A 25,298-nucleotide genomic window follows, 5' to 3' on the forward strand; every position below is an offset into this window, starting at 1 on the left:
AGTAGAGGTTGAACAGTGTTTTACGCTTGTATCCTGAGGTTCAGAGTAAACGGCAATGCATATCTCCTTAAATCTTTATGAGAACAGTCGTCATAAAGGCTACCGAATCGTTGACCATCTATGACGTGGAAGTCAAACCTGTAGGCCTACGTGAGAAGCATGTCCAAGCAAGAAGCAGGTCATCCTCTTTCCACAGATGGACATCAGCCAACTAACATAAAAAAGCATTTATTATCATGACATACGATAATTGATTCACAAATTATTTGGGAAAATAATATTACATAAGTAAAAAATATACAAAATATACACCAATCATTAACATTCATAAAACCCGTGAACATTCGTGAAGTAGTCAAGTACTACTGTACAGTATGTCATGTCAATCAATGCATTCAGTGGCCAGTGCACATTTTTGCCCTTATCCCAGTCAGTTGTGGGAGCAGTTACACGAGATTGTCAGTAATGGGGGAAGAGCACCAGCAACACATGCTTGATAGAGCATCCATAGTTCTGGCTGCACAGAACCAATTAAAGTTAATAAAATATCCTCATAAAGACAGCATCCCTTAACTCTTCATGCATAACATTTGAAGCAATGATAGAAAATATACCCGACATAAAAATAGAGATCCTAATTTCATAATTGTTTCAATGGATCTACTATGTTCAAAATTCAAAAGAAAACAGAATAAAAAAAGATATTTCCCACAATTCAGTTGCTTGACAGTCTGTTGTCTGTGAAGTATTCCTAAATCACCTTTTGAGACTACAGCATTATACGTTCTGCTAAAGCAGTTAGTCAGGCTTGGCCAAGTAGGGGCTGGTGATGAAGCCTTAGGGTCATTAAACAGCCCTATACTCTCACGCAAAGACAGCTGTATAAGTGGAGATCTCATTGGATTAGTTTTAAAATAGCTGTAATTTGGACAACTCAAACATGTTTGCACGCTTAAATCCTACATCATAGAAATGTTTAAAAGGCCTGTTGGGGCATGATAAAATGACAAAGGCTTCTGTATGTTTGTGTCTGTGTGAGTGGGTGGTAGTGGTCACCTAATTGGAAACTAATTGGCAGACGATGGCACTGAAAGTGGGAAAAGTGTCATGGAGTGTGTAAAAGGGGAGGCAAACATTATTCAGTTGTCACGTTTTGGTTTGGCCATACTGGAAAGGCAAGGAGGGGTAGAGAAGGACCCAGCACCTCCCCCTAGGGATAGACTAGTACATCTATATACTGTACTACACCACAATCAGCATTCATCAAGAGAAATATACTCCACTCCATGACCAAGTCCACGTTCATCATGTAACCTACTGTGGCCAAAATGTAGTACCTGTGCTTTATTAGCTACATGTAAGGCTCTGGTTATGCAAGTGGATAACTAAAGAGGACTATTAAAAAGGAAAACCTTGTGGCAAAGATGCACCAGTAACACTAAATGCTGTCAGATTTCCTGTGTTCTAAATTAAAAAAGAAAAGGAAAGGGGAAAAAAAAAAAATCATGACCACTGAAAAAAACTAGAGGTAGACTGGCAACATCAACTTTGATTTTAGGTTAGGTTATGGTTAGATAAGCCTCCTTCAACAGAGAAAATAAAGCTTTGTGAATACATGGCAATGAGGAATGTATGCAGATGCATGAGGCTGTTGCACACACACACTCGCCCATATTGCTGTAGCCAAGCATGGACAGCACACCAAAAGTCAACAGCAAGGTCATGAGTTTCAGGTAGTTTGTATACAGTCATATGTACTGTTTGCAGTTTTCCAATCACAATATATTGGATAACCGTGTCTGCCGATGTGAAAGTAAATGACAGACATATGCTTAACTTATGACAAAATATAAAACAGTACAATTCAAAGTGCTTACTCCCCAATAATGAACTGATATGACTTATTTGTTCACCATGTGAAAGTGAGGCATTTGATCCAAGTCCAAGGTGGATGTTTTTACATTCACCTCTGCTATAATCTCACCACTGAGAGCCTACAATGATAATGGACTTGAATCAGGAGCAAGAAACCATAGGAGTCATCACGTTATTTTCCTAATTGTGCATCTGGTGGGGAACTGCCACAGATCAACTTGGTGCCTGTGTGTGTGTGTGTGTGTGTGTGTGTGTGTGTGTGTGTGTGTGTGTGCGTGTTTTAGGGGGCATGATGAGGTGCATGATACCTAGCCTTAAACAGCAATCAGTCAAAAACATACAAAACAGTTTCTCCATACTTCTTGTGCCACTCTAAATAAGACATATTTCACTTCCCGAACTTCGTATCTGAGGAGAACATATTCTACCTCTGTGTTTCAGAAAGGAAAGCAAGCAAACCAAATCAGGAGGAAGTTCTAGTGTTGTTCTTGAAAGGAGACATCAATGTGGATCTGACCAGGCTGGTTCTAGCGTCAGACACCTGTCCTCTTGAGTGGTGACAAATGCAGACTTCATAACTTGAGGGCCAGGAGAATATCTGCCTTTTCAGGGACTACTTCAGAGTTCAGTTCCCAATCCTGATCATTAATAGGACCTCAAAAAGGGGAATTCATGCCCAATTTTGTCTCAAACTGTAGCTTTTGCCTCTTCTGGTAGCGTACCCGGACCCTAAAACACAGCAAAGTCTGCATTAGAAACAAAGTATTTTATCCTGTCTGACAAACAGTGCACTCATTGCACTCTAGCAACCTCAATCAAACGCTTCTTTTCTTTTTCATGCTCAGGTTAGGATTCTTTACCTGATTTCATGTAGTTTGACAACTTCATTCACCAGGGCCACCAGTATGGTGGACAGGAAGCCCACTAGCCAAACCATTAGGGGGATGTGACCAAGTGAGAAACTCAGGTTGGCATTCCGGTCCTGCCACAGCTGAAAGTCCACTGTGGCTTGTAACACCTGGCCCAGCAGCCTGTTGCAAATCATTTGAGTCAGCCCATCATTAACAGCAAAATGCCTGTGCTTTGTTTTCCCTCAGGTAACTATCTATAGTATCTGTGTCATGATTTTCTCCATTTCTCAAGAGAACGTGAATCAACACGACCCTAAACAAAAGCCATTATAAATGTAAATCAATGTAAATCATAAGTTGAGTGGATATCAGAGGAACTGTGGCACAAGTGCTACCATTTGTGCCACATTTGGGTCCATGTGCCTACGGAGTCAGGCACCTCTTTCTCTCTCTGAAAAGAAAAGCCTACTTAAAAATGCATTGCTATAAATACTATTCTACTACTACTAAACAATTAAAATTTTCAATTCAATTTAAATTTAAACAATTTAAATTTTCACATCTTCAATTAAATTGTCAGCTGTTTTTTTTTACTCACAAATATAAAGCATTTTTTTGCAAGAGATACAGAGAACTACCCCAGCAGTGTATTTGAAGTTTTTTATGCTACATTTCAAAGTTAGTCTAAACAATTGGTAATGACTAGTTACTTAGATGGCTTGAACAACAGGACAAAACAGTAGAGGAAGAGCAGAACAGCAAATACAATATGCTATTGTCTCCAACAGATGTCGAGAGAAGCACTTACACCACAGGCACAGTGAGGCACCACCATGTGTTACTGAAGGGGTTTTTCTTCCACAGAGGCTGAGAGCGATGCACATAGCTCAAAGAGATGACAACTAAAGAACAAAAATTTAATTCTGTCATGTCATTTCTGTATATGAAAACGATGAAGTGAAATTATAACATTTCTATTTGGCCATAACTTTACCTGTGTGCAAGGCCAAGAATCCAGCCATGACCTTCTGTACCAGCAGCAGACCATTTGATAACTCATTAAACCACCCCGGAGCATCAGGACTGGAGCTATGACAAAAAAGTATGCTTTTATTAGCATTTTTGATCAAATAAAACAAATTAATATCAACATAAATTTAACCCTGTTCTTGTGAATCCCTTCATTTCAGGAACTTAAATATGATATTAAAATAATCCGTAACATTTCCATTTTATAACATGACTAAAATGACAAACTATTGAGCAACTCTGTAGGTATTTAGTGATCAGCAGTTTTATGAGAGAAAAGGAAGTACCTGGCAGTAAATATGTGCAAGCAGCTGACGTTGACATCGGCTTTGGTGAAGTTAGCAGCTATGGAACACACCTCTTGCAAGGAGAAGCCCAAACCCAGAAGGTACGTTATCATGGTCAGACCAAATTTTAAGAAGAAGCACCCCAGGAAGTACTGCTGCGTCTGAGGAGTGGGCAGAAGAGGTTTAAAGAAAGCTTAAAAAGTCAAACTATTTGAAGATAAAGAATACAACTGACAGAATACAACTCTCAAACGCATGCTTTACTGCCAGATGAGTCAAACAAATAGAACAATGACGTACCTTTCTTGGAATAGCATCCAAGTTCTTACCAGTGGCGACAGTCATCACTGAACTGTCTGGTGGTTTACCAAGGAAGGATACACTGCAAAAGCAAGCATTAAATGCATTCAACACCATGTTTATGTATGGTATAAACCATGCATCATGAATGTCAGTCTCCAAAAATGGCTAGTGGTGAATGTTGCAGTGTTTTCATTAATTTAAACTTTTTACTACTGTTGCTGTATTTTCTTCAAAAATAACAGGACGAGCTACGTATATAGAGGAATGCATCATTCTGATTTCGGGCTGAATACAAGGGTGTGGTCAGTACACTGATTTTTGTATTTTTTTTTATTTGTATAAAACAATGTCTTGCGGATTATACACAATGCAGTTTGTACACAGGAAATTATTGTAAGATGTTATTTGAATATTTCTGAATTAATCTGTTTGTTCTATATCCTCTTCAGGAAAAATAAGGAGCATTCATAAGGAAAATCTAGTGATGAAGTTAATTTGGAAATGTATTACTGAATAAATGTAAAGTATCTGATACAGGCCATGATCACTTTGTCGTCAAAGGAAGACTTTGCATCATCCATTGCTTGTTAATGATCAGGACCTTGTGTCTTACCTGAGCAGTGGATAGCAGAAGCAAGACAGCCAGAGGATATCAGTGATGTTCATGGGAGGAGGCAGCTGAGTCAAACAGGCCAGGAACTACAACGAAAACAATACAACCAATCACATACAGTACAGTAATACACTATTAACCTAGATACAAACACAAGAACTACTAACCACTTGAGTAGTCAAGGTTTAGGACAAACTGATGTCTTTGCAGTTTCAGGAGTACTTTAGTATTGAAAGCCATTTTCTAAGCTTTGAAGCAGGATCGTCTTACAGCCAATACGGTTTTCAATTTAGGCTAACAATGGCAAAGTACTAAGCATATGTAAACAGCACCCATCAGTGACACAAAGGTGACTGCATACTGCATTGATCTTGAGAAACACTAGCACTGATATTTGATGGGAAATCCCCTTCTTGTTAGGACTGCACACTTGTGCTGGTTTTATTCCATTACAATGCATTTTTGCTTTACCTGAATGATGACCAAGGTCAGCTGGCACTGCAACAAGAACAGGAAACATTTTCTTATCCCATAAGTAGTGTGCCTTGCCTGGAGACAAAGAGAGTATGGTAAGAAGGCGTTAGATTAGATTAGATTAGATTAGATTGCACTTTATCAATCCCCAAGGGGGGGATTATTTTGCTACCTGGCAACCACACACCACAACATACAGTACACCAGTAGGACAGTTGATACTTAAGACAGGCACAGTACAACACACACTACAACAACACATACATACTGTAGGTATGCACAGACACAGGCACTGAAAGGACACAATAATCACAGCAACCTCTGCAACTTAAATCAAAACAGCAATGATAGTCAGTAGCTCTTGTTAAAAAGTCTGATAGCTGTAGGAACAAAGGACCTCCTGAAACTCTCTGTGGAGCACCTCGGTAGAAGGAGCCTTTGGCTCCTACCACTTTTAGTGAACATGCTGGACACTCACTGTTCCAGGATTTCCACAGAACTTGGGCATGTGCCAATTTTATTCAGAATAACTACGACATAGACTACTTCAGTGCAACCGGTGATGTTGGAAAGGCAAGTCTGTTTAGTTGCCTCACTAGTTGTCTCTACTGTCTCGTCAATACACAACATGAATGATGCATTGAAATGTGTTTTTGCGCAATCCCATACTGCACCTGTTCAATGAGCTTCACCATGCTGACACTCTCTCCCTGGTGGAAGGTGACCGAGCAGCCCAGGGAGTTGAGCTGGCCTGAGAGACTGAGGGGAGTGATCTCGTCACTGTTGTCACTGACACTGCAGCCGGTGGCATAACCAAACGTCTCCCATGAGCAGCGCGACGGGTACAGCGGGTCCAGAGCGATGCTGAAAAATAAAGCCCAGTTAGCACAGCACCGACCCACTAGTCAGCGTACATGTCTTTGTGTAAATAATATCAGGATATAAATAAATGACTCGCTTCATAAAGTACCTCCTGGAGGCAATACTGGCATGCCTCTGATTATATATCACAAATAAAACTAAACTCAGTAACAGTGAGCTTGACATTGTCTACATTGGGTCGATGGCTTGATCTACTTGGCATCAAAAGAGACCGATTCCTACCTCAGATCACTCTGAAGGAACAAGCAACTGTTGCGGAAATTGGCCGAACTCCCAAGGCAGCATGTGACCTCCCTGTTCTCCTGCATGATCTTCATCATCTCACACATTGCTGTATCAGAAAGACATGAGAATAAACGTGAGGCTGAACCCCCTACGGTGTGTTACTACTGCTACTGCTAAGTGAGAGCAAACCAGGAGACTGACTTTCAGGGGTGCAGTCTGTGAAGAGTGGAACAAGCAGAGGCACATTGTCGATGTTCTTCAGGTGAGGACGCACTTGGTGAATCCCACGAGGCAGTTTGGCCTTCAGAAAACAAGAGATCCAAAAGTAAGAGGACAGACACAGAAACTGAGCCTAAGACAATAAGTGCTTCTTGCTATTGTTTCTAATAACACATTCAATTACAGCAAACATTGGATCATCAGTAGACTTACTCTAGCCAGAATGATTACTTTCCCATCTACCTCTGCATGTTTAAAGACCCACATCAGCCATTGATTAACCCCTAAAAACTCATCTTAGTTCCATACTAAGTTACTCATTTTCCCCTTCCCATCCTCCCTGGGCTTAAAGCAGTTTGTATTTCTACCCCCTATGACTCATCTACGATGTGGGGAGCTCACTGGGTCCATCCCCCTCTCTGCTTACAACTCCACATTCTTGCAGCTAGATTTCCCATAGGATGTTTCTAGCTCTACTTGGACCCTGCTTACAGAACGCTGCACAATGGCAAGTTTTCATTTTGGAGTAATTATGGTCACCTACAAGTTCATGCATCACAACTGTGATGAATGCATTCTCTATTGCTTTGTACAGTGTAAGAAAATCAATACTAGGATCATAGGAGCTTGATTATCAAACAGCTGACAATGTTATACTAAGGTACTGTAGCTTGCTTTATCTTGTAGAGCTACATAAGCTATGGAGGAGGAGGTGGTCTTTCTTTATATATGTGCGTAAGTAAAATTACAGTTACAACCTGCTACAGTAAATAAAGCCCTAAAAGAGGGCAAAAGGTGCGATGCACAACATACTCGGTTGCAGTCCTCCAGAAAACTGGGCACATCGCTATCAGTGGGCTGGAAGCTGGCGAGGTCAGAGTGGCCCTCCTCTTCTGGTAATAGTGGTCCTTCAGCCTCATCACGGGAGTCTTTCAACAAAAGAATCTTACATTGGAACAACTTCAAATATATATATATACTGTATATGCCTTGTGGATGCAAACTCTACATATTAATGTGGGAAATCGTATAAAAAAAAAAGTAACCCATGAAGCCTGCCCTGCCAAGTTACTGGCTACTGGTAATTCTGTAATTCACCTTGCAGGTGGTCATCGTGCAGCGAGCCAGCCTGACTGGGGCTGGAGGGGGCCCCGTCACACTGGCCATCCCCATTGGGCGTTAGAGAAATGTGGCAGTTCCATCCGGTCTCCAGCCCCATCTTCTCAGCAAACACCTACAGTACAGAGCACAACAAGCACACCCAGGATTCCTCAATTAGCTTGAGCACAAAGGAAACAAATGCGTTGCCATTCAAATACTGTGGCCACAAAACGAGTCAATGAACCATGCAATTTATGAAATCCAAATGTTCTTTTTGTGTGCATAGAAATATAACTCCTCTTCACTTACACTAACAAGTGTGAGCAACTTTATTACTAAAATTTCGATTTGATTTTCTCTTTTTTTTTACTTCAAGGACTTGCCAAACATGGACAGACAAATTACAACACTGTATCCTTCCCATAGTTCTTTACACTTATCCTGACTATTGGGGATACAATTACAACTCGCTGAGAATAGAAAAAACTGAAATCCCAGGATATTGTGACATTGAATGTGAGGTAAATCTTCTTTCTTGTAGCATACGGTGATGCTATAGTACATTACAGCAATTCCATATGTTGCTGTACAAAGATGCTTTATTTTTACCTTGCTGCGCAGTTCATCTTCCATAGAGAAGTAGACAAAACGGATGCAGGCAGTCACCAGTGCGTCAATAAGCCGCACAGTGTCCAATCGTGCCTGGAACTGTGACGACACCATGCCCATGAAGATCTGACCACTCAAGGCCTGCACACAGTCCTCACGCTCCAAGCCTTCACAAATGCCCTCTGAGACACGGTCAAAAGAGAGAGAACGTCAAGAGAATGAGCAGAGAGTTTGACCAGAGACAAACGTAAAACGTACACTAGAAAAGCTAGCACAACCAAAACTGGATTGAAAGGGCTGAATGGCAGTATAGTTATGTTTGCTCGTGTTTGATGCAGAACTACGGTAAGTTGTGTTTCCTGGTCGAGGGGTGAGTAAGTATTTATTTTCCAAAAAAAAACAACTCTTCTCACCACAGTGCTGTTGGACAATGTACGGTATGTGTGTCAGTAACATTTTCACCAAAACCCTCTCCCCATCACTGTTGACTCACCATCCGAACTCCAGCTATTGCGACGACTGCCTCCATATTTGATAGGAGTGGTTCCAGGTAAGTCCAACCCAGAGAACAGAGTTGGGCCTGGAGCCAGTTCTACACACTTCCCATTCAACTGAGACGAGAGGGTGACCTGCATGGGCTTATAGGCAAATGCAGAGCAGTAACCCGATAGGCAGGCACGCTGATAAAAATCCAGCACCTTCTTCCTACAAAGGAAAACAAAAGGAAGAAATAAAAACAACATTTCAGACTGACTGCTGAGAATAGTTGCAACAGAAAGTGTCTCTGATGAGCTAATGCAGTTGATCCAAAAATGTTTGTCTTGTGACCCCGCATGGATATCACATTATATGATATAAACTTATTTTTTAGGGCAACATTTTATGAGATCATTTATGAGGACAAATGAAAATGCTCAAACATTTTGTTGCTGTAATTGTGCAATTATTTGTTTGCTCTTCATTACAGATCATTATTCTGTGGACTGCATTTCAGTTTCAGGTATAATGTTGGGAAAGCCTGATCTAATGCTTGATACTGTGCAGGGACACTTCACCGATTAGCATTAATCTTTGTATCTTTAGACACCCAGTCATGTTTTTGAATGGTCGTGCATCATTCCCTCAATTTGCCTTGAGATGAGAGAAATACGGATTTCAATGTTGGACTTCCTGCTTTCAATGATTTAAAAATCATCATTTTACATCATTGAAAGCAGGAAGTCCTATTCATGGGTTTCATTGAAATCCGTATTTCTCCCATCTCAAGGCAAACTGAGGGAATGATGCACGGCCATTCAAAAACATGACTGGTTTTCTAAAGATACAAAGCTTAATGCTAATCGGTGAAGTCTCCCTTTAATATCTCCATACTGTGTGCTCTAACCAATGTCAGTAGGAGTAGTTCATGTCTCCATACTGTGTACTCTAACCAATGTCAGCCAGTAGGAGTTGTTAGCACCTGTCCTGCCACTACTATACTACAGTACAAAGCCTATATGGTCACATTCTATTATGTGAATACTTTTATTTGCAGAGAGCAAAGATGTACAGTAAATGCAGACTGATTTCAGACCTGTCAGAGCCAGAGAGAGGATAGATGTCAGAACCATCCCAGAAGTCTGTGCAAGCCTCCAATATAAGATCTGCTGAGCCATGTGAAAGCATCTGGACATTACCTGAGTTAGAGAGAAACACAGTTGAAGGCGACAAATCAATTTAAATGGTGCTTTGATCACCAGAAAATATGAAACAAAATGATGGAACTATTCCTTCGGCTATGTAGCTATGGAAGAATGCTACTTACTGGTGGTACCGTCCCGCACGAGAAGGCTGATGAGGTGATTGATGGGAGGCTGGCGCTTATTGAAGTGGTGTGAGCGGCGTGGGGCGGACTCCTGACTCTTCTCTCCCGAGGGCAACTGATACAATGCCAGGTGATTCTCCTGCTTGAAGAGCTCTCTTGCCCCAGGAGTGAAACCTGAATCCAGACAGCACAGTACATCATGTACACGTGTATCTGTATATTTAGTCTTGTTGATAACTGCTGCATTTCGCAAGCTAAGCTGCCTACGTTGCAAGCGAATAAGCTAAGGATAGCTGACTGGATGGTCCTTGCGAACCAAGGCAGTCTTACTGCAATCATGGCGTTGTCAGGTAAGACTCTATAGTGTCTATATCTCAGTGACTTTGACGATATCTAATCCAGAAATTCGATGGGTGTACAAAGACTATGGAGTTTTGTTTGATAATAAACGCTCAACGGTGTAGTGACGCATGGACTTGTTCCTCACCTATGAGCCGTGAGAGTTCACACAGGCCCCAGGGCACATGCAGGGGCAGCACGGCGCCGTGGCTCTCCTGCAGCGCCAGGTTGGACAGGTGGTCGGAGAAGCGGCACAGCTGCTGGGTCACGCTGGCGTTGCACAGGTTCAGCAGGATGTTCAGGCCCAGGGGCTTGAGCGAGGGCAGGTGGCCCTGCCAACCGGAGTCGTCAAACTGAATGCTGACCGGGTTCTGCTGATCCTGAGACAGACTGAGCATCTCCAGGTGGTAGTCACACACAAAGTCCTCTGCTTCTGCTTCGCAGCACCCAGTGGCATCCCCTGCACAGGGCTGTTGCTAGAAGAGAAAAGAGCACCAGTAGGTACATCAAGAGCCTTCATACAGAACCAGTCCTATTTTAGCACATACTAAAAAGGAGCCATCAGCGATTTTAAGCTATTTCTAACACGTAACATTTTTTGTAGCATCTAGCAGATATCTCCTCACAATCCGCTAAACAATGGACCGACGGATGTGACGTCATCCAAAACCGCTGACATCTTCTTGGATAGATGATGTGAATTTCATAAGATTCGGCTGCCATTTCATTCATGTGTGGCTGTATATTACTCTTCAGTGAACACTACAACTGTGTGTGCGTGTGTCTGATGGAGATGTGTGAGATGGTGATGAGGAGCGGGATATACCTGAGACGGTTCCTCTTCGCCGCCTTCTGTGTCGTGGCTGAAGCTGACGTTGGAGCCGGACGGGTGCTTTGTGCGCGAGGTCTGAGGGGCACGGCGGCCCTTTTGTGTGTCGGACGAGCGAGCCGTGTCATGGGAGGTCTCACTGGGCTCCTGCTCTCCTGACATGAGTAGTGCTGAACAGTCGCCCATGGGGAGGCTCAGCAGAGCTTCTCCTTCCTGGACCTGCTGTCAGAGAGGATGAGAGGAGTTGATGGCTGTGTGAGTGACTTCCTTTTACGAGTTAAAACAAGCTAGTTCGGCTTTGAGGATCTTGAGTCATGTGACCAAACATCTTACCTCATCCCGGTCTTCCTCTCCCTCCATTCGGCAGTAGGAATTGATTGACAGGTCATCTCTGAGGTCGTCCTGACTGTCATGAGGCATCTCCACGCGGCCACTGAAGAACAACACAGTCTCTGGGCTGGGGTTGGGCCATGAGAGGATTCCCTGCTTGTCCACACAGCACAAAACCTGTCCAGAACACACACACACACACACACACACACACACACACACACACACACACACACACACACACACACACACACACACACACACACACACACACACACACACACACACACACACACACACACACACACACACACACACACACACACACACACAATTCTATAATTCCCCTTGTGCTAGCCATGGAGCTAACCACTATATGACAGATTTTCAATCCAGCCAGTTGCGACACACTGAATGGCTCACTGAGTACTCACTGTGACTGATCCCAAAGCGTGCAAAAGACTGGAGGTATAGCAAAGTGTACGGGATTCTCCCTTTAGCACCCCCACCAGGTGCCTCCACACAGAACGTAGCATCTCCTACACACACACAAAAGCAACACACACAAACTAATGAGTAACTACCTTTGACAGGAGTTTCTGATTTATAAACTGAAGAGTCTTCTTTCTTTGAGTCATTAGAAATGCTTTTGGAAACCTAAAACGTTTTGGTAAAAGCCCAGAACAAAGACTAAAATTCTATCTTTACAAATTCAGGCTTGTGGTGTATCTGCCACACACCAAAATCAGAGATTGCTATGTCAAATGATTTGGTGCACAACGAAGAGTTTGATTAGAAGGGACAGCAGGCCAGGGTCAATACAGACAAAGCAGTGTTCTCCTGTTGAAATACGGTAGAACTAGAACAAAAGAAAAGGTAGCTGACATACAAAATGCAAGATCATTATAACTTGTGAAAATCAACATGAAAGATCATGTGATCCTTTTTAATTTTTTAAGATTCGCCTATTGATTTTGTATGCCATAGATTCAGAGAGAAACTTACAAAAAATTTGTTTGGTGTGAATCTAGCAGTTCAATGTAATTTATGAGGTTATGATATGATGTTTATCATTTTTAATTACTTGGTTTTGTATATTAAATGAATGACCATTCTGTTTGCAGAGTTTTTGCATGATGAAAGTGACCAGTTCTGACATATTCATTTGACAGTCATATTAATATAAAATTTCACAGCAATGCATACAAGGTAATATCTTCACATAACTACAAAAATCAATACCTATGTATAATTTTGTAGGACACTATTTTTGATATTTTGATGATATACTGTATAGTTATGTGAAGGACAGATAAACAGGTGCCATTCTCATAGGCAATCCAGGAGAAGCTCTGCACTTCAGCATTCCAGGCCATGAACATGTACAGTAGCAAATAGGCTTTAGCAGCACAGCGCTGATCGCTAGATCATCAAAAGACAGTGCTAACTCGGTTGTTGATGGGGTGTTCAAGGTTTTTGTTTACCTTGTAGATACTAGAAATAAAGCATTAAATTACAAGAATCAAAGCTCTCCCACGTATCACTTCCAAAGGGACCATGCGTATGGGGCAAACATAAGTGATCACTTCCAAAGGGACCATGCGTATGGGGCAAACATAAGTGATCACTTCCAAAGGGACCATGCATATGGGGCAAACATAAGTGATCACTTCCAAAGGGACCATGCATATGGGGCAAACATAAGTGATCAGGCAAAGGAGAGGGATGACAGGGGTCAGGCACAAGGCTCAAAGCAAGATAGAAAAACAATTACCATCTAGCATGATGGTAATGATGGTTGGCAATGGAAACAATAACAAACAGAGAAGGTACTTCAACCAAGCAGGATCAAAGCAGCACTAACATCTATTTTGCCAATGGCAGTATTTAAAAGCATAAGTAGTGACCATAAGTAATGCTAAAAAAAAGAAATACATTCAATGAAGCAATGAAAAGCTAGCGCAAAGGACCGGGATGAGTGCTGAACATGAATGGGGGGGGCAACGAGGAGAGGAGTTGTGAGGGTATACCTGAGAGGACACGACCTCCGTGTAGCTGCTTAGTGTGTCCTCAGAGAACTTAGCAAGCTGGAGCAAGAGAAGAGCCTCATTAACAAAGTGGGCCCCTTTTGTTAGCTTTGCAAAGCCACTTTAAGTTCAGGCGTTAAGAGTGGGGTTTGAGCCTTCGAAACAAGGACAAAAAGTTCCTAGATAGCTCGAGGAATACACCACAACTGAAAGGACATCATCCATGTCCTATGAACAGTTGATTTCCAAGGACACAATTCAAATGACAACCAGTCAATTACAAAAAAAGTGGTAAAGGATTGGTTGCTGTGCCTTGAAAATTGCATCAAAACGTAAAAAAATATAATTTCTAATTAAAAATACTGACTTTGCTCTTAGATGACACAAATATGAATTGGAACCGGGTACAAAAATCCATATCAGCTTTTTACAAGGAAATTCAAAATGATAAACATATCTCCGGTCAGACAACTCGAGGGCTGAGAACCAAAGGGGCGCAAGTGACATTTTGGTCAAAATTGAGTTATACATATCACCTGAAAGCTCTTGATGAGCTCGTTCTAACTGACAAAATTATAGAAGTAAAATATTTATAAATATAACGTTATTGAGCAAAAACCAAAGGTCTTTAAATTAACTGTGACCATATAGAAGCAGTTAGATTTGTTTTGGCTCTCCTGTAAAGTTGGTGAAATGTCACTTACGCCCCTTTGGTTCTCAGCCCTCGAACTGCCAAAACTATACTGGAACTAGAGCATGCCAACATTTCTGGTGTGAGCTGGAAAGTGAAATTAACCTGCCTGTGTCTATTAAAGCTGCTGTCAATGTTGCTAGACCCGTACCCGTGCTGCTAGACCCATAATAATGGCACATCTGAAGGATACCATATTTTTCATGCCTTCATGCCTCCAGACTTACTCATCATTAGTCCAGAAGCATTTTCAATTTTGATAAGAAAAACTATTATACCATAAAGTGAAAACTTGCCATTGTATCTCTTAAACAGATACAGTACATTTGCATTGGATCTGTTTCTGGGGTATTCTATATCCATTGAGTTGAAATGGAATTGATTTGCTTATGTGGCTTACCAGTCCAGTGGGAGAGTTGCGGCTGGACTCTGCTAACACTCGAGCTTCCCCATATGCATTGACCAGCACCCACATGACGGGGAACAGTAGAGGAAGAATAGGAAGAACTCCCATCATCTACAAACACAAGATAGGGAGAATTCATAGTCTGTCAGTCATTTTTCAACCATAAATCTGGACGAATGGGACCCATGATTTGTCCAATTTTTTTTTTCTTTCAATTTGCTGATGTTTCATGGGAAACATTTCAGTGAAAATATACTACACAAAAACATGATTTTTAAAGTTGAAGGTGTAGTGTTGCAACAAATTACTGCTGATTTCAAATTACAACTAGGCACACCAGATGACCACCACATAAAGTAAAAAAATGAGTGAATAAAATGAAATAACAATATTACAGACATTTTTTAATAGGCATGGATGGTTTAAGAAAACATGGCAAGTGGACCTATCAATAACCTTTCCCACATACCTGTAACTGGAAGAAGTTGAATAGAGCTGGAGTAAGACTGGGAGGGTCACAGAAATAACGCACTGTGTTAACAGTGAAGAAGACCACCTGCATGGGAATAAAAGATATTAACGACACAGCAGGCGACAGATCATTACATCACATCCATCTAATCAAAAATACAAATGTTACCATACCAACACAGCCGGAGATGCATATTTGGCCATGATGGTCTGAACAGTGAAACGCTCATTGTCCATGGCTGTGATTGGTCGAGACAGAGCCATGTCTAAACTGTTCCTGTTGAAGATTTGAATATGTCAGAAAGGGATACATTTGAAGGAACAGAGGTATAAAGGATTGCACAGGGATTCAAATCCATTCAAACGCAGCGTACAGGTGAGGGCTAACCTGATATGATTGAGCACAGGTGTGCGTACCACCCTGAACAGCCGGTGCTGCTGAGGGCTGTGGGGTCCCCTCTTCTCAATCCCACGGGGTGATGGTGGCGGAGAGAAAGGAGGGAAGAGATCTCCTGGCTCCAAGACAATGTGCTCATCGTCCTACCGAACAAACACACAAATAGACTTTGACTAGTGACAATATCCTATTTCTGATGAATGCAGAATGCAAATAATAACAATAGGAATAAATGATCTATAAATGAAATACGTCAATGGAAGAGTCATGTTATGTCTAGGGCTTGTGGTAGCCCAATACACAACCTTAAACCTATATGATAACAATGTAGATTTCTGGTAACAGTTCATAAACTTCTGCTTCCTCTACCACTATCTCCGTTGACTATACCTGTCTGGTGTTTAACATCTTGCACCCCTGGTAGTAGTATTTATTATTCTAAGATTAATAGTCATCTAAGGTCTCCTATGCAATGTATCTTGGATGTTATTCCTTATTGTAAGTCACTTTGAATAAAAATGGCTACTAAATTAATAAATGTAAATATAAGTCCATTACTTTCAGGAGTTTCTCTCATCTAAGAGTTTTGAGAATGTGGGCCCAGATGTATTGTTTTGCAACATGATTTGTCACTAAATTAACACAACATCAGATGGCTTATCTTCCCTGTTTTCATCCACTCTGTGTTGTTCTTGGCCCAAGATGCCCCAGTCCCAGAGAGAGAGAGAGAAAGAGCGAGAGAGAGAGAGACAGAGAGAGAGAATCACCTTAATTCCTCTGAGAGAAGCAAATGTCTCCTGACCAGGCCTGAGAGCAATAACATCACCCTCAACCAGTAAACTGACGGGTAGATTGACCAGCTGTTCATCTCGATAAGTCCAGTGTAAAGACCAGGATGGGGAGGATGGAGTGTAAAGGTCAGGGTAAAGCGCAGGGGCCCATCGGAATGGCTGCCCTCCACAGGCTTCCAGGTGATCTATAGGGAATAGGGAGAGTTGGATTAGGGTTCAATGAACAAAATATACTCAGACCAGGAGCCCACAATATTCAGAGCAGGAAATGTACACATTAAGACAACATCAAACAGCAGTCTGATCCAGAGTCCAGCAGAATAAGCATCATCCAGCAAAAAACACACAGTAGTTTAGAGCCATGCAGTTCTTCACAAAACCATATGCATGTACAAAAACACCAACAACATACAGTATGCAATACTGTAGAGTACAGTATGCACTATGCAGTATACATACTCATACGAACGATAAGGTCAGTGTTGTCCTTCACTAAAGCCTCACCACTGAGCTGTGTGATGATGGCCTTGAGCCTCCGCACCATTTCACTCTCCTTCAGGCGCTGTTGCCGGCTGATGAGGAGCAGGTTGAGCACGAGCAAAAGGAAAAGGGCCCCAGCATTCACTAGCTCGATCCCACCACTGACAACAACACAGGCCAAAAACAGCACCGTCACTCTTTCCATCGCAGGCACAGTAGCAGAGATGTCATAGCATTGGCTTTTGTATAACCAGACCATGCAACGGTTGTGTTAACATTACAGTGCAATGTAGCTTTTTTTTGTTTAAATGCTTGAGGCATAACCCCCCCCCACCCCCAATCTGATGTTTCATTTTTTACAAACCATGTTCCACAGTGTTGCATATAAAACTAATGTGCACCATACTAAACTTTTCTGAGAGGAGTAGCAATTACTTCACCTGCCATTTGGCTGGCTGCCATAGCAGCAGACCAGCCCAAAGACCACCACCAGAGTGAGCGCAGCCCCTGGCCAATGAAAGCAGGAGTGGCGATTGCTTTGGTGAAGGAAGCTCTGTTTCCATAAATCCTGTAATCGAATATAAAGTCAGCAGTGAAGTGTGAACTGTTTCTGAGATGCTAGAAGTTAGTGTGTTTGTGGACCTGCGGTGGAAGTGAGGGTGTGGTCTGTGTGGGAGACACACATGTTGAGACTTGTCAGAAACGTTTCCTGAATCTCAAATGCTGTCTAATGTCAAAATGTATACCAAAATTAGAACAGAATCCTTAATGCGCTATATTCAGGTTTGTGTACTTAATAATTCTGTAAAATGTATTTTTTTACTTAACAAAACATTGACATAGAACATTAATGAAGTAGGGCTGGCAGACAACACCTTATTGAATTTCAGATAACTAATGTAAATATCAAAACAACTGAGGTTGACAAGAAATGGATACAAAAACACAGTTGGGATCTAAATAGTTTAACTTATTTTTCATGAGCTTGATTGATTATTATTCATGCCTTTGATGGTGACATAAATCAACCTAAAAGACTATAACAACAAGCAGCAATGATGCAGTCCAGCATGATGTAGTTGGCATGGCAACATAATGTCTGCAACTGTCTTGCTTGCTGACAATTTCAAACACACTTTAAGCAACCACCTTCAACTTACCAACAAGGACACTGGGACAGTGACTAGAAACTTGCAACGTGTGCAACGTTATTAAGTGTGTTGGGTCACAGGATTAGTAAATACCTGTAGAGTGGGTCTCCTTCTGCCAGACCTCTGGTGTTGCTCTAGAAGGTTGAAGAGCTGGTTGTGTAACGTCCGGAGAGCCTGAGTTGTAGACAGCCCAAGGGGCGTCAACGGTTCCTCCTAATACAGATAATGATATGAATATCAGAAGTGCCCCTATTGAAAATGATCCTCTATGACCCTACATTTTTTTTAAAAGAATGTCATGCAGCAACATGTAATATTTAGACATACTAAATTTTAGACAACATAAGTGCTGTACCTGCATGTAGCAGTATAGTGACTTTGACACCACTCAGATGGCCATATTATGTATAATATTAGGTTATAGTGAGCTGAATTTTGTATCCCCTACTACACTTGGTTTTCAGATAGACAGGCAGACATAGGAAAAATACTGTATATACTACCCTTGTACTAATTTAAAGGCATGCAATTCTGACCAAAGAAGATATTTCAGCTCAACAAACAATAAAAAATAACTGCTCTTGCTGCTCCCACAGGAACATATTGCTTGGCTAGAACAGTGAATGCTTTGATCTAGGCCACTTTTCATATGATCAGGACTGTGTGTGGACACTGGATGACACCCAAAGCACCCACACAGTACAAACAACTAGAAGACTATTAGGAGCAATGAGCTGAATTTGAGAAACATTGTATTGCATTGGAAATGGGGACCAATTTCCAATAGTATTGCTATGAGCTGGAGCAGACCAGGAGAATTTGGATGATCCCAAAATCTGTCTCTCTATCTCATCCTTTCACTGAGCTCAATTCCCATGGCTATAAATAAAACGTTTCCCACACCAACACAACATTGTGGCAAAGCCACAGAGAGGCATATTCAAAATGCACACAACAAATCGGAAGCTTTTACAAAAGCCCTAAGGGAAAACACACTATAAATAGTAAGGAATGCTCTGACTACAAGATATATTTGTATATGTACATGTAAATGTATATGTATACTTGTGTGATTGTATTATTGTGTGATTAATCAAAAAAAACATATCCGTCTACTTTTTTTTTTTTTTTACAATTGAGACGATACTGAATGCAAATTTCAAATCTTAACAAAATGTCACATTGCATTATTTGTGTTTGAATTATTTGGCAGACAGCCTAAAAGTGTGCAGGTGTGTGTGGAAGTCTCATTTCATTGCACTATAAGTTGAGGCATTTGTTGAAACTTCACACAGCGTTTTGTTATTGTTTGAGATACAGGTTGGTCCCACTTCATTTGTTTTCAGTTCATGGAGCCAGGGCTGTGTAAGAAGATTGTTTGTACAGTGTACTCAGAGAATGGATCTAGCCAATCAAAAATATATTTGCTGAGTGTTACAAAGTGCTTGCCTCATTGTTAGAAATCACTTGGCATTGGTTACCCTACATTTACCTCAGTTGGGTTATTCATTTACTTCAGTTTTATCCTTCACCTATACAGACTATGCTAATCAGTCTTTTCTGATCAGCTGAGGAAAGTTTTGAGACATCCAGTTGTTAATTTGGTCAATACACTGACAAAGAGATGCAAGGGTACCATAGACATTAGGCTACAGAGTGCGTTAATTTAGGTGACATTAACACAGCTATGACAAGAAACCAAATTGTTCTTGATGAAGTAGGAGCATATAAAGGTTGAATAATAGTGTCCCCAAGATCGACCGCTGAGAAACACCACAGGTCAAGAATGTTGGTGTTGAGGTACAATTGCAAAAAACAACAAAGAAGCTTATTTCTTGTAAGGTAATAGGAAAACCTGTCTATCTGCTTTTACCATATGTAAAGCAATGAGATGTGAAGCAATGTCCAATTCTCAATCCAAGTGGTAAGATCTTCTTGAATAAAAGATAAGTTAATAGTTAAATCAAGTTTAAAGGTGGGCCACACCCATCTAAACCTGCATAAACTTCCCAACATATTTATAATTTTTATAACATTAGATACGTAAGGTAGCATTACACTTGAATGCTAAAACCTGCATCATGACCAAATTTGTATCAAGTTACTTTACATACATCACACCTTCATATCTCAACCTAAACCTTCTGCAATATGGCCAAAGTCAACTTCCAGAGGCTGCCTCTCGCCTTCAGTTCATGACAAACCCATGTTGAAATCCACATAAAATATTGCACCAGTTAGAACACAATCTCAAAGATTTCCACTTTCTTCCAGCAGCAAGAAACTTATTGTCCTCTTCAGTCAGACTGTTAATTATTAGAGAACACAACTAAAGCAGGAAGAGCTGATTTGAAGCATAGACAAATATTAAAGGGCCACCCTTTATGCAAGACTATACATTAACAAACTTGGTTTGACCAACAGTACAACTCTAAAATGTTCAAAGTTGCTTTGAAAAAACTCTTAAGGCGTGACAGCCTTCCAGGAGCAGTCTTAACCTAGCATGGGTGTTCCCATCCTGCCTTGCGTGGTGATTTCATTCACGCTGCTAAGGCAGTATGGAAACTATCGCCCTAATTTTTGCCTGAGATAGGGGACCAATTACAGAACGGGGGGGAAGCAAGACAATGATGAGCTATGCACAGACACAATTGATAGACATTCGTGGCGCCCAATGAACGGATCTGGGATTTTTTCAAAGACGAGAAAATGAACGTCTGGTTGCCAGACCACGTTGGTACATCAGCCTCTTAGCGAATCTTTCCAGAAGTAATACATACACATTCAGGCTATTATTATGAGTATGAAATGTGAAAAGACCCCTCAGCACAATGAGTTTTGAGAAAATGAGGAATTCCTTTTAAGAGTAATTCCCACTTAACATCAGGCATGACTGAATGTTCACAATATTGTGATTGCATTGACTACATTCTTGAAAAACACACCCAGCCCTACCCTCACTTAAGAGGCACTGTAGCAATTCCCTACCTGCTTCTTATCCTTTAGCTCCATGGCAACTGCTGACTCCCAGCATGCTCTGTCAGAAGGTGGTGCACTGGTTGTCTGGGGTAACAGTGATGCTGTTATGCCGTGATGCTTTCTTTGCTGCTCAACAACCCTGTGGAATATAACATATCTTCAGGCACTTTAACACATAGTAATGCCTCACAAGAAAAAGAAGCATTTCAGTCTATTAGAAAGGATTTAAACCAAGTCACTACTTCACTTCACCACCTCTTCCTGAAGTAGATTGATTTTGGTTTCAATATATTCCAGGGTAAACTGAGAAGACATGTGTCCTTACATTCAGGTGACATACTGTAGCAAAGAGCAAGGAAATAGTCATGCAAATTTGAGGAAAAACAACACCGACTGAACATTCACGAAACAGTCCTGGTACAGACAGACTATTATCGAATGCAGTCAACAACAAGATGCAAATAGTTCATTAACAGCCGTAGCCCATTAGATAATCCAAGTTGTTAGATGTAAACAAACAACACGTGCAACTGTGATTTAGAACTGTAACGAACAGTGCCAAGGCACAAATCCTTGACATGGAACTTACTCCAGTCAGCATCATTGGCGTATCGTCAACAGTCAAAGTTAACGTTATAGGGTGGCGTACAGTGGGGAAGCGCCAGGGGCAAAGAAGCTATGTCAAAGGGCTAAATAAGAGGAGAATCCCTTACTTTGATTTCGGTCATTCCAAACCGCACGTCTAACCTTTGAGCCGCCCCTTCATTCACGTTAATCAGTCAAGTCAGAGTGGGGCAGGATTGAACAGTACTAGCTTGTATGTTATGTGTTGACACTTAACTGAAAAGACACCAAGTCAAAACAGCCAAACAATTCTAATGCAAGTGCATTTAACTGTCTTCATCCTGATGGACACACTGGCTGTCTAACACAGCTAGCATCTCAACGTTATATGTTAGCTAGCACAGTTAGCAAAGGACAGTAACTGTTATCGGCTTAAGACAAAAGCAATAATGCTGTAAACTCGAGCGCATTACTGAATTACTTCATTATGCTCCACATGAAACTGTGGCTCGTGACTCTGTCAACAATCGCCAACTTGCATATTTCTTAAATGTGTTGGAACATGTCAGATATTAACAGGTCACATATTAAATGCTTAGCTAGCTAATATCAGGAAACCATAGGGTATGCTAACTAACGTTAGGTTTTCAAAGCTTGGCAACATACGCTCTTCAATACGATAACCCAGTATACTGGAAACATCAAATGCATCATCATACCTTATTTTGAGCACAGACTTTATTTCTGGTGTTGCCTGTCTGTATAGTAGGCTACCATCCCTGGTAATACGACCATCCCTGACTCGTACCTCAAGTTCGCCCACGAATGACAGCCATATTCCAGTAGGAAGTGGCGACAAACTACGTAAGATACTGATTGGATGGGGCCGTGCACATGATGTGAGTGTGAAGTGAAACAGAGTGAAACCCATGGTCAAAACAGATTAATGAACCTGTATTTAGGCTAAGTGCAATCACTATGGTAGCCTACCTGGACAAGCGGCTGGACATACACATTTTTTTTATATATATTCAGTTCTCCTGCAGGTTCATCACATATTTAAAAAGCACATCATTCACATTGGCTATCCACACCATCCATACTGTATGCCTCAGTAAAGTCATTTAATTTGTAGCCTATAGCATATTCAAATGAACAACATGGCAGAAACAATATGCCTTGAATATTATCAATTGTGCAAGACGCCATGAATATACTGTAGTTAGGCAGTGTAAAATGAAGTAGGCTACAATCAAATAATACAAAATAGAATACAACAAGAATAAAACAATTTGAACAAAAAAAGGGGTTTAAAAGGGGTAAAAGAAAGCATTAAAATAAAGTAAGATACTAAAAGTGATAAAAACTAAATACAAAAAGATAAGAATGAAGTGAAATGTACAGATAGGTGGAACACCTGCTAGGCAGTGCTGCCAGTTGCACCTCCTCCAGTGCCCACTGGTCAGCTGCAGGGTCATCAGCCAGGCACCATTCCGCAACGTTTCGTTCCTTTAAACCTGGGACGTCTCCTGGTGGCGGAACAGTGACAGGAACGTCTCCCTGTCACCCCCTGCAGCTGACGGGTGTTAACCCTCTGTGGTTAGTTGTTCTTTCCCCAGCTCTTGTCTTTCCTCCTCAACACAAATGCTGCACTTGTCGGCCTCTTCCGCTAGCTCTTTGGTTGCCTTCTTTAGATTCCTCCGGTTACTCCTTCCTTCAGCGCTCTTCCTCCATTCTTGTCATCTCCGCCACCACAACCTCTTTTCCTCTCTTTGCGGTTGGCCTTGGACCAGAACCGTGGTGCTTCTCCCCACCCTAGCCCTGCTCTTCATACCTGGACTCTACTGACAATCTCTTGATGTTGCAGACAACTGACAGCTTGGTTGACCGTAGTTTGGGCGTTCCACTTACGGCCGGTCAGAACCAGTGGCGGTTTTAGGTACGGGCGAACCGGGCGGTCGCCCGGGGCGGCATCTTGTATGGGGCGGCACGAGTGCTTAACCCTATGAGCCCGACTGACGCAAAGTGTGTCAAAAAACTCCGTAACGGGAGTAATTCAGTCTAGAACCGCCACTGGTCAGAACCTTGGGGTTCACATTCCAGCCTGGTCAGTGAACTCTCTCAACTCGAGAACTAGCTTGGCCTTTTCCTGCATGTAGCCCAAACTGATGGATTGAAGAGGCCAGTTTCAGAGAGGCACCGTGGGAGCACCAACCACTTTCGGATGAATGTGTTTCTTTTGGAATAAATGTTTATTTTGGGATGAATGTGTTTCTTTTCCATCCATCATACTTGCAGTGGATGAGGGGGTCTCATTCATTTCCAGTAGCCACATCACCCTCCTATAGAGCGTAAATCGATATCACCAGACCTTGTACTTCCCTGGGAGTTGGCTTTGGTTGATCGTTGTCAGGCCTTCTGAGAGTTGTTTCATCACAGTCCTCCCCATCTGTTTGTCCATAAGCTCTATGTGTAGGCTATATATTGTGAACTTCCAGGGTTCCAAAGACACAAGGAGAGAGTTTCCAGCAAAACGGTTCCTTTTATTAACTCATAAACCCTCAAAAAGAGGTGATCAAAAATGAAACAAAAACTTCTCGATTGTGAGTCTGGAAGTTGGACGGGCCCCTCTTGGCTAATCTGCAGTCCACTCCGCTCTTCAAAACTCCTGGGCACAAACAATCACACTTGAAGCAGTTTAAACAAACAAATTACTGCTTTAAATCAAGGACAAAAGCTTTTTGGGTCTCACTACCACAGCACTGCTTTTTCGCTCTGTCTCTCCTAAACTCAAACAGGTCTTTTTTGGGTGCTGATCAGAGCTCAATCTAACAAGTCACAGCTGAACTCCAATTAGTGGATGTGCTGACATCCCTAGTCTTCAGAGCACCTCCCCAGGGTCCTAGAGCCCTTCCAACATAGCCCAACAACTTACCCAAGGGGATCCGGCGACGGTTTGCCCTAGTGGGACAACAGGAGCAGCTTGGGGTAGGCCTACCACAATATAAATTACTTGGCAGGACTTTTACTTTCTGAACCCGGGATGTCTGTTTAGAACAAGTGGGTGTTGTGGATAGAGGACATGCTGCATTCAGACAAGATTTCTGAGATTTCTTAAACAAAGAGATTGAATTCTCATAAATTCACAATTCATAAATCTATTTTCGTATGCAAGTTATTTGATACATTAGCATGCATATGCATATTAACTTTCACAAAATAATGCACAAAATGTATATCTAGATCAATCTGGTGAAATAATATCAATAATCTATTTGATATGACATACTTATAAAGAAGAACTAATACATATATGAAAACTAATCCTTTTCTTTAAACATTTGAATATGTTAAGGCCAGAAGACATGAGTCTACCTGTCAAATTATATAGTCAATACATGTGAGATTTATTTATATATGCTAATTCATATGCAATATGCAAATAATTTCATTTACTATGCGCGATACAAACATTTCCCAATCAACTGAGAATAGTTTGATAGTGACCTTAATCAGATCGCTGTAGGTTTTGCCCTGTCTAGTAGTCATCCACATCACCTGAGCACTCGAG

The 25,298-nt window shown here is 41.5% G+C and overlaps 1 protein-coding gene across 3 annotated transcripts; it reads right to left on the reverse strand.

Annotated features, from left to right (window-relative positions):
• Positions 1-212: 212 nt before the first annotated feature.
• On the reverse strand, positions 213-22,558 carry tmem94 (transmembrane protein 94). Of its 3 annotated transcripts, none has more exons than XM_062525769.1 (32): positions 22,447-22,558; positions 21,173-21,302; positions 18,278-18,397; positions 17,474-17,601; positions 17,058-17,194; positions 16,530-16,738; positions 15,754-15,905; positions 15,540-15,642; positions 15,364-15,450; positions 14,889-15,005; positions 13,801-13,857; positions 12,205-12,309; positions 11,774-11,947; positions 11,438-11,659; positions 10,760-11,087; positions 10,273-10,446; positions 10,042-10,144; positions 8,962-9,173; positions 8,469-8,650; positions 7,857-7,992; positions 7,572-7,687; positions 6,741-6,840; positions 6,537-6,645; positions 6,107-6,296; positions 5,430-5,507; positions 4,959-5,044; positions 4,343-4,424; positions 4,043-4,203; positions 3,721-3,815; positions 3,535-3,628; positions 2,736-2,906; positions 213-2,604 (listed from the first exon to the last, which is right to left on the reverse strand). In XM_062525769.1, exons 2-32 carry the CDS (start codon positions 21,194-21,196, stop codon positions 2,532-2,534), a joined length of 4,125 nt encoding a protein of 1,374 aa, XP_062381753.1. In that variant the 5' UTR covers positions 21,197-21,302; positions 22,447-22,558; the 3' UTR covers positions 213-2,531. The 3 variants fall into 3 exon arrangements, with proteins under 3 accessions (XP_062381753.1, XP_062381752.1, XP_062381754.1); XM_062525768.1 differs by having other exon boundaries at positions 11,438-11,662; XM_062525770.1 differs by lacking the exon at positions 13,801-13,857 and having other exon boundaries at positions 11,438-11,662.
• Positions 22,559-25,298: the final 2,740 nt, after the last annotated feature.

Source organism: Sardina pilchardus, chromosome 22 (assembly GCF_963854185.1).
Source record: "Sardina pilchardus chromosome 22, fSarPil1.1, whole genome shotgun sequence".
Taxonomy (NCBI): domain Eukaryota; kingdom Metazoa; phylum Chordata; class Actinopteri; order Clupeiformes; family Clupeidae; genus Sardina; species Sardina pilchardus.

Excerpts from the sequence above, each read along its gene's own strand:
- tmem94 (XM_062525768.1), bottom strand. The coding sequence starts at position 21,196 with ATGGAGCTAAAGGATAAGAAGCAG. Across the intron at positions 11,948-12,204 it reads ACGCTTTGGGATCAGTCACA|GTTTTGTGCTGTGTGGACAA; the intron begins GTGAGTACTCAG and ends TGTTCTGGACAG. Across the intron at positions 2,907-3,534 it reads TGCCTCACTGTGCCTGTGGT|GCTGCTGGGCCAGGTGTTAC; the intron begins GTAAGTGCTTCT and ends GATTTGCAACAG.